Raw genomic sequence first — 9,282 nt, 5'->3', positions numbered from 1 at the left:
GGCCCCAGCCCCTCTCCCAACCATCCACCCACCCATCCATCCACCCACCCATCCACCCACCCACCCATCCATCCATCCACCCACCCATCCATCCATCCACCATCCTTACATCACCCACCCATACACCCTCCTCTCATCCACCATCCACCTTCTATCCACTCATTTATCCACCCACCCATCCACCCGCCATCTATCCACCCATCCATCCAGCGTCCTTACATCATCCACACATACACCCTCTCATCCACCATCCACCTTTCTATCCACCCACCCACCCATCCATCCTCCTCTATCCACTCATCTGTCCACCCACTCATCCATTATCCATCCATCTCTTCATCCCTCCATCCATCCACCCACCTGTCCATCCATCCCACGCATACATCTACCAGCCCCCTGACCCATCCATTCGCTCTCCCACCCACCCGTCACGTGCCAGGTGCTGTGCAAAGAATACAACAGGGCCGGTCCCTGTGGGGATGTAAAGCCGGATGTCCCAGACGCCTCTGGGAGTGGGAGAAGGTGGGATGAACCCAGGAAAGTGCTTGGAGAGTCAGAACCCCGGTTTCCTTCTCAAACCACCACGGTGGGATCTGTCCTCCTTCACTCCCGATGAAGACAGGAGGTCCGTTCTCAGGAGTGGGTGAGGGTCTGGCCTGGGGAACCTGCCCCGCTGCACGTGGCGGGGAGGTAACTACAAGCTTGCACTGCGAACTTTGACCCCGGTCTCCCTCCCAGCTCAGCGGGCAGGAGCCCAGGGGCCAGGCCTTACCCTGCAGGGAAGAGGGGAACGATCTGCCCTGAGGAGCCAGGCGGACCCAGGGGACGGTGGTGACCAACTGGCCACAAACCCTGACCACAGGGCCCTCGGCCTCCGAGAGCCCAGCCTTAGTGTGAGCGGCCAGACGCTCGAGGAGGTCCCTCCAACGCGAGCTCGGGGGCGCAGAGACTGAGCAGAAGGGGGAACCGTAAGAAAGGAAAGCGGCTCAGACAAACCCGAGGTGCTGATGGCAGGGCGCCTGCAGGGGGAGCCACGCTTGGAGATGAAGCGTTCTCAGAAATCAGAAAACACAAGAGCAAAGGTGAAAATCTCAACCAGAGGCTGGAGAGAAAGCTGGGGAGACCCCCAGACAGAGCAAAAGAGGGAAGCAGGACCGTTCCAGAACCTTCCAGAACCCCACATCCGGGTATGAGGGGGTCCAGAGAGGCTCCCGGAGCAGATGGGGAGGGGCAAGGGGAACCGGGTGGAGCCCCAAGAAAGAGGCACACCCCCGCCCTGCACGGCGAGGCTCACGTCCCCCCCGCACCGAGGCCTGGCACCCCTGCCTGCCCAGCAGGAGCTGCTGAGCAACCCAGAGCCCCTCGCTGAGACCCCCCCGCGCACCCCTGGGCGAGCAGGGAGGGGGCATCCCAGACCCCCAAGGAGAGCTCTGTCCAGGTCCGGGTGCGGCTGCAAACGCAGCCATCGTCCACGACAAGGACACCCTTCTGCCCATGCTGAGCCGGCTGGTCAGCTGGAGTCTGAGGATGGCATCCTGGCAACGGCTCTGTTGGGGAGGGGTACTGGGTGGGGCCCCAGGGGGGAAGGAAGGACTCCCCAAGGCCCTGGGCACAGGGCGCCGGGCACGGAGCCCTGTGCGGACCCCGTCGGCCTCTGTAACGGCAGAGGGCCCACAAGCAGGCCCAGCCCCGGGCCCGCAGGTCACCCACCATCCGATCCCCAGGGCCGGGTCGTCCAGCAGGACACGGACAACGTAGAGCAGGCAGGCCAGCAGCTTCAGGGAGAAGCTGAACAGCCGGATCCTCAGGCCTGTGGGGGGCGGGACGGTGGTCAGGGCTCCCGGACTGGCCGGGGTCCCAGCCCGCACTCTGCCCTCTGCACCTGGGCCTCTGCACCGGCTGCCCCGCCAGCACCGACAGGGTGACTCTGCTGGGCCGGCCTCTGAGAGGCTTCACCCTGTCCCGCCTCACGGACGTGGTACAGAGGGCTCCCGGGGCTGGTGTCACCGGTGGCGGGGGGTGAGGGGAGCAATGGACAGACTGACGGACCAGGACCCACGGGCACCTCCGCACCCCATCTTGCATCCCAGGGGGCCAAGCTCCTGCTGGGATGCAGGTGGAAGGTACCCGCAGCGGGAGGGTGGGGCCACACGGAGGGGCCAGGGAGCCCCTTGGGGTGAAGGGGCCGAGACGGTGCCACCCGGCTGCCAGGGGCGGCGGGTCCCCACAGGGTGGAACGTGGTGCGGGCCGGAGGTGAGGGGCACTCCCGCCGCCCTGCCCCCCACCCTGAAGGCCCCACTCACTGGATCTTTGGTTTTTGATGAAGAACAGCTTAAGCCTCTCTTTGAAGGTGTTCTCGTTGACGTAGAACTCCACCTGGACCCTGGGGGGCGGGCAGGAAGAAGTGGGCCCGGGGCCAGCGGGGGCTCCAGCCCAAAGCCCCCCACACGGCGGGCCCCTCCCTGCTGCCAGGGCCAGGGTCAGCGCTGCCACCTCGGACAGAAGGCCCTGGGTGCTACATCCCCGCATGCCCCCAGCGGACCTGCCCACCGGCTGCCGCCTTCTCAGTGCCCAGGGACCTCCAGGCCCCGCAGAGGTGTATGCTCACAGGCCCCCAGCCTGGGCTGTCATGGCAGCCACCAGGATCACATGTGGCCTGTGTGGCCCTTGGCTCAAAACATGCCGCGTCATTAGTACAGAATGTTCCGGAAGCCAATGGTCAGCTGCTTTGTCTGGAGGCTCCTGGTGGTTGAGCCTGGAGACTCGCTGCAGCCCGTGGGATGGTCGAGGCAGACAGGCCGGCAGTGGGCCCCCTCCCTAGATGACCCCCAGATGCCCTGAGCCCCTGCCTGGGCTCCCAGCATCCTGGGAACAGACCACACGGACTGGCCGGATTTTGCTGTCGAACGAGGAGACAGGGGGTGGGGATGGCCCGTCTGGTCACTAGGGTAACGTGGGACCCGGAGGCCACGGGCCGCTGCCCCCGCCTCGGCCGCGAGCCCGCTGTGGCCGGCATGCTGGCCAGGCGAGGGCTTAACGTTCCACCGTAACGGAAACTCCAGTGTTGACAGCAGGGAGCACGACGATGACCCTGTAGCCAGGTTCCCGCGGTGGGAACGGTCCAGCACCGCTTCTCCCTCGCCGGGTGGGGGCCCTGGGGCGGGGCTGCCTCGCTCTGGGTTAGCACCTGGCATCTGCCACACGGCCTCCGTTCCAAGCTGCATCTGCCCCACTGGCAGGTGGGTCTCAGGACCCCACAAGCAGCCCGTGGGCATCACTGTGGCCAGTCGTCACCCCCTGACCAGACAGAGGCACCAAGAGCTCGGGATTTGGGGCGGGGCTTTTGACCGGAAACGCCTGGTCCAGATGCCATGCCCTGTGCCTCACCTCACCCAGAGGTCAGGTGGAGGCGGCCCCGCCACCCTCAGGGATGTTGTGTGGATGCGATAAGACTGTCCAGGGGAGGCAGCTGCTCAGCCACACTCTGTGTGAAGACCGTGACACAGGAGGCAGAGGGACTGAGCACCCTAAAGACAGAGTAGTGCTACCCAGAGGCACCCTGGAGGGCTGCACGCAGGAGGCGGCGGTTGAGCAGATGGGATGCAGGACAGTGGCCACAGGCAGAGGTGAGGCGCACGCTGGCCCAGGTCCCTGCTCCCCACCCCTACCTCCCTGTCGTCGTCCACCAGGGTGGAGGGCTGTGAACGTCCTCCCCCTCTGACCAGGCTCCAGCTCCTGTCGATGCAGAAATTCATGCCGCTGTCACCTTGAAAGTTCAATGGCACTGCTCTGCCTGCGGCCGGCTGCCCCAACATCTCCAAGAAGTGTTTAAAATATTCATCACTCCTCAAGGCTGTTCTAGGCATAGTGTGTGATACAGACTTGATGTGTTGGCAGCAGCCGTCTGGACCTTCCCTGGTGATGCGCCCACGGGAGGGGACTTGGGCAGAGCCCCAGCACCTCCCTGACCTTTGCCAGGTCGGGGGCCCTGGCCTGACCACAGTGGCCCCCACTGGTCACAGGGCTCAAGAAGGGCCCAGGGGGAGGAGCTGGTGGCGTGGGCCCTTCCCCACACTCAGGTCCTGGTGCAGGGCGGTCAGCCGGGGTGGCAGGACAGGCCTCCCGCAGACCGGCGGGGTCGAAGCCCAGAGCCAGTGGTCAGTGCACACCCCACTGGACCTGAACCCCAACCTCCTCTGCAGGTGCTACCCGGAGCCGGGTCGCGGGAATCCGAGGGTTCCTCTGGGGAGTTGGTCAGATGCCTTCTCTCTGAAGGAGCAGCTCAGACAAGCCAGGCTGGGCCTGGGCCAGGTCAGGGGGCAGACGCCCCTCGGCGGTGCCCACGTGTCCCGAGGGACCACTCCCCCACCGTCCTGCCCTGCACAGAGAAGCCTCAAGGAGGGGTCCCCAGCCTTTGTGCCCCTCCACTCGGGTACCCCCTTCCCGGCCCTCACCTGGCCAGCAAGGCCCAGCTCGGCCCACGTGGAGGGTGCGTGTGGCTGGTGGCCGAGTCTCCCTCCTTCCTCCTCAGCCTCCCGGGGACCTGCCCCCCGTGCACCACGCCCCCAGCCCGCACGCCTCTCACGGCGGCTGCCGCTGCTGCCCCCGCAAGTCCCCGCCCAGGCCCAGGGGTCAGGACTGCCAACCGGGACTGGTCACGCCTCAGACATGGAACCCGTCAGCCCCCCTGCCCGGGCAGCTGTGGACACCCATCTGGACAGGCCCCCCCCGGCCCCGGGCGCTCTCCACGCGGGAGGAGAGAAAGGGGTGGGGGGCGGCGGAGACTCGGCCCCGGGAGGTCGAGCCTGGGTGCCCGGGGAAATCCACGGAGCCGCCTGCACTTTTAATTTTTCACGAGCTGTGGCTGCCCGCTTCTCCCACCACAGAGAGTAAGTTACAAGCTTTCCATCTACTCTGCAGTGCAGGTGCAACGGGCGTGACTCAGCTGCAGGATGTGCTCTTGGCTCCACCAGTTGCTGGGGGATGCGGCCACGCTGGGGGTCACGGACCACCTGGCCTGGCAGAGCCCCGCCCCTCCCCTGCCTGTTGCCCCGCCTGTCTGAGCCTTGGCGCCTCACCTGGGGCTCGGGCGGTGACAGGAACCGCCTGCCACGACGGCCCGGCAAACACAGCTCGAGAGCCGGGCGAGGGCAGACAAGGGGTCCACTCCGTCTGCACCCGCTCGCAGCCATTCACCTGCTCCTTCGGCAGGACGCCCGGCGGGGAGGCCTGGGCGCACCGCGGGGTCCCTGCTGCCCGCTGCCCGGGGCGCAGGAAGGTCTGCGGCACTGGGCAGGCCTGGTCACGGGGCCCCGAGGCTTCTGAGAGCCCCGGCCTCAGACGGTCCCTGGGGTACCCCCTGCGGTTCGGCCATGAGCCCCGAGGACTGGACAGGCCAAACCCACTCCCTGTCCCGGGACAGTCCCGAGCCCTGCTCCCTTCCGTCCGCCATGGAGTGAGCAGCTCTCAGGCTGGCGAGGACGGCGGTCCAGGCCGGGCAGCTGGAGGGCCATGTCCCCAAGCCCGGCCACAGGGCCTCTCGGAGAGGTCCCGCCAGCCCCGTCCCTACACACATGGAAACTGAGGCCCACTCAGGCTGGACGCTGCCTCAGGTCACCCAGTGGTCAGAGGAGACAGGGCTCTGGACTCCCGATGGGGCCTGGGTCTCCCGAGTTTCAGGGGCGTAGGAGTCAGGTCCCAGCAGGCGGCCGTGGCCCATCCCCACTCGGCTCGCGTTCGCTGCCGGTGCGCAGGGTCTTGCCCACGCTGGGGTGGACCAGAGGAGGCCCCCTCGTGCCAGCAGAGCAGCTTGAACTGCACCCCCCACCAGGACCGCACCTGCCAGGCGAGGGCAGGTGGAAGAAGGGGCTGCAGCTCTCCCTGCTGACTGGCAGCTGACCGGCAGGCTGCGGGCGTGGCCTTCCAGGGATTCCCGGCAGGCAGCTCTGGCACAGATGGCCTGTGCCGGGAAGCGGCACACACAGGGCCGGGCGGCCGGTCCCGGTGGGACACCAGGCACACGGCTGTGGGGAGGCCCACCCGCCCGGCGGTGCCAGCCTCGCACTCACACGGGGCCGACATCTGGCGGCCTTCTTCCCGGTCTGCTGCTGCGTGCCGGTGGCTCTCCAGCAGGTGCCCGGGAGCTCCACGCAGGAGGCCATGGAGCCCCGGGCGAGATGGAAGAGCAGGGCTGGGGCCCAACTGCCAACGCCGAGGCCGCGGCTACTCTGCGAACGGGCAGAGCCCGTGGCCCGCCCTACTCCCCGGGCAGTGGCAGGTCCCAGGGTGGGCGGGCAAGGAGCCGGGCTGATCTGGGTTTGGAGGTGGGGCCCTCAGGCGGACGGGCTGCGGACGGGCTGCTCTGCCCCAGCTGCAGCCTCGCCTGTGGGGGCATCGGGGGCACAGGCTCTCCTGCAGCTCCTCCCACGGAACAGGCTGGGGCACAGGCCGCCCGCCGTCCCACGTCAGCCCACGGCCACGCGCCTCCCCTCTGCCACTCAGCCCTCCCGGTGCCTCACACCGACGAGAGCAAGGGCTCCGGGTGACCTCTCAAACCAACAGACGGCGCCATCCTGGGCCTCCCCAGTCCGAGACAGCGTCCTTGTACTGGCGCCTTGGCTCGGTCAGGGGCCCCGGTGAGCCTCCTTGGGCCTCCGAGGGCCCAGGGACGTTTGCTCTGCCCGTGACGATGCAATTCTGGGGCAGCAGGACCCCAGCCTCGGCCCCTCAGGCGGCCGCAATCGTCCACATCCTCCCACGGTCTCAGACCCGCTCCCGGTGGGGCTGGGAGAGCCCTGCGGTGGAGGAGGTACCTTCCCCCTCCTGTTACCCACCGCACCACCGCTGGGGGGCTGAGGTCCAGGGCAGCTCCCAGGCCCCTGCCAGCGGCGTAACAGCGCAAAGCCTCGGGCTGCAGGGGGCGGCGCGGGGAAGCCCCGTGCGCGCGGTGCTGGCCAACGTCGACGGCGTTAACTAACGAGACTAAAATCCAGGCCCCAGTCGGCGGCCACACTGGACGCCGTGGTGTGAGCAGGTGGGGGGCTCTTTCCCAGGCACGCCCCCGATGGGGCTGCTGAGGGCGCTTGGGCACCCTGACCTCAAAGCACCCTCTGCTTGACCTAAATCCCAGCTGAAGCCAGGAACAGCCTGGCAGGGCTCACGGTGGGGCAGCCGAGCCAGGCGCCTGGGGGTCCGGACGGTCACCAGTGGTCACCTGTACGCCTGTCCCCACGTAGGCACCACGGCAGGGGTCCCTGCTCCCTCCCGAGGGCCGTGGTCACAACCTGTGGGGCATTCGCCTCCGGACACCCCCATCTCCTACTCCCAGGCTCCGCCCCAGGAAGCGCCACCCGAGGCCCAGCAGCACCGGCCGTGTCCCCGCTCTCACCCGGCTGCAGGGCAGATGGTGTGGCCGGAGGGGACCCTCCCCCCTGGGCTGGCACGGCTCGAGCTGCCCTCCCTCCCCGGGCCTGCCAGGGGCTGGGAGGCCACCTGTGAGCCAAGCACTTACTGAGACAGAGAGGAGTCCAGGCTGAAATCTTCCAGGTGAAGCCTGGGGACGGAATGGAGTGGACGCGTCAACGCGGACGGATGGACAGACAGAGGGCCTGGGCTCCTGGACCAGGTGTGGGCAGGGACACGTAGGGAGGACGCGGGCAGGGTCCAAGGGAAGCAGGGGTGCGCCCGTGCGCACACTCCCGACTGGGCCTGGCGCCCTCGGCGCCCGCACAGCAGCACAGGGCACGCAGCAGTGTGGCACACGTGCCCCGTCCCGCCCCGGGCGGGATGGGGTGACCGCTAGACCCGGGAGACCGCACGCGGGATGGGCACCCGCCTGTGGCCAGGCGAGCGGCGGGACCGCAGGTCTGGCGAGGGCTTACTGCCCTGTTCGGCACTAAGCCCGCCCCAGGCCCTGCGTGACCCCGGTGTCCAGGAAGCAGCACCGTCAGCCCCCCTCTGACACCCAGGAAGCTGATGGCAGCAAGAGGCGGGCCCCACACAGGGCCACTGGTTGGATGACCTCTGCTGGGCTCCCCCACCCTCTACAGGCCACTGCACACCCTGCCCTGCCCCTCGGCTTCCTGGGTGACAAGGCAGGCCAGTGCTTTTAGGGACCCCCAGGGGCAACCCCTCTACTGGGCCAGCAACACACACCTGCTGCCCTTTGGGCGGCCCGGCCTAAGGCTCTACCAGACTGAGCACAGCCAGATGACACCAAGGTGGGCGTGGCCTGTGCCGACCTGGGAGGGAGGCTGGGAGGAAGAGGCTGGTGGGAGCTGCCAGACTGCCCGTGTCGGGGCGGAGTAGGGAGGGGGGCACAGAGGGTCTGCTCTTTGCTGGTGACGCACCCACCTGGGGCCTGCTTCTCCGCAGAGGGCTTCACAGGGCCTCTCTTTCAATTCTTAAAGCAAACATCTTCCAGAAGGGGAAACCAAGGTTCTGAGAGGACCACTGCCTCCCTAAGACCACAGGCGGGGAGGGGGGAGCGGCCTGCCTGCCTGCCTGTGCAGGGCCCCCTGGGTGGGACCCCCGGCCTACAGCTCCTGGTGCCCCCACGGGTGAGGTCTTGGGTGGGTGTGGTGTGGGGCTGGGCGCTGCGGAGAGCAGGGGAAACCTGGGCTTAACTGGGCCCAGATTCTGCGTGTTTATCCAGCTCAGGTTCCCTTTGGCCTGGGCTTTGCCCCCAGTGCTGAGTCGGGCGACAGCTGCACCCAGGGTGGCAGGAACCTGGCAGGGCCAGAGCCGGTCACAGCGGACCAGGAACTTGCTGAGAGCGGGTGAGGGGCGCCGGCCGGAGAGGACAGGTCGGGAGAGGGAGACTGGGCCTGTTCCTGGAGGGGGCGGGCACAAGTGCAGATCTGCCGCGGAGGAGGGGCTGGGGAGGCCCGAGGGTCCTGGGGAGAACAGCACGAGGGCAGGGCCGCGCTGGAGCTGCCCGAGGGGGAGCCGGAGCCGATGGAGGCGGCTACGCGTTGGGCTCAGAGCACGCGGGGAGGGCGGGCTCGGGCCCCCAGAGCAAAGTGCACAGCTGGTCCTGGGCTGGCAAGGCCGGTGTTCCCTGCAGCCCTTGCTTCCTGCCCTCCCCGGCCCCCCGCAGTCCACAGACGCCCCCAGGGCTCTGCACGCAAAGGCGGGGCCTGACCGCCGCCGCCCCCGCGCGTCCTTGGTGGACAGCCAGGCTCAGAGGGGCCGCCCTGAGTTAGGGCCCTGGGTGTACGGGCGCCCCCCAGCGGCCACTCTCTGAAGCTGCCACCCGGGTCTCCGGGCGATTTCAACCCCCG

At 68.0% G+C, this 9,282-nt stretch overlaps 1 protein-coding gene across 1 annotated transcript in view; it reads right to left on the bottom strand.

Annotated features, from left to right (window-relative positions):
• KCNT1 (potassium sodium-activated channel subfamily T member 1) overlaps positions 1-9,282 on the bottom strand; it is a 74,816-nt gene that overhangs the window by 25,851 nt on the left and 39,683 nt on the right. Inside the window, exons 2-3 of the mRNA XM_024762532.1 lie at positions 2,305-2,384; positions 1,711-1,810 (exon numbers count right to left, since the gene is read on the bottom strand). Of these exons, the coding sequence (XP_024618300.1) occupies positions 1,711-1,810; positions 2,305-2,384 (180 nt within the window). The remainder of the gene's footprint in view (positions 1-1,710; positions 1,811-2,304; positions 2,385-9,282) is intronic.

Source organism: Neophocaena asiaeorientalis, unplaced genomic scaffold (assembly GCF_003031525.2).
Source record: "Neophocaena asiaeorientalis asiaeorientalis breed wild unplaced genomic scaffold, Neophocaena_asiaeorientalis_V1.1 scaffold78, whole genome shotgun sequence".
Lineage (NCBI taxonomy): Eukaryota > Metazoa > Chordata > Mammalia > Artiodactyla > Phocoenidae > Neophocaena > Neophocaena asiaeorientalis.
This window is presented reverse-complemented; position numbering and strand designations above follow the sequence as displayed.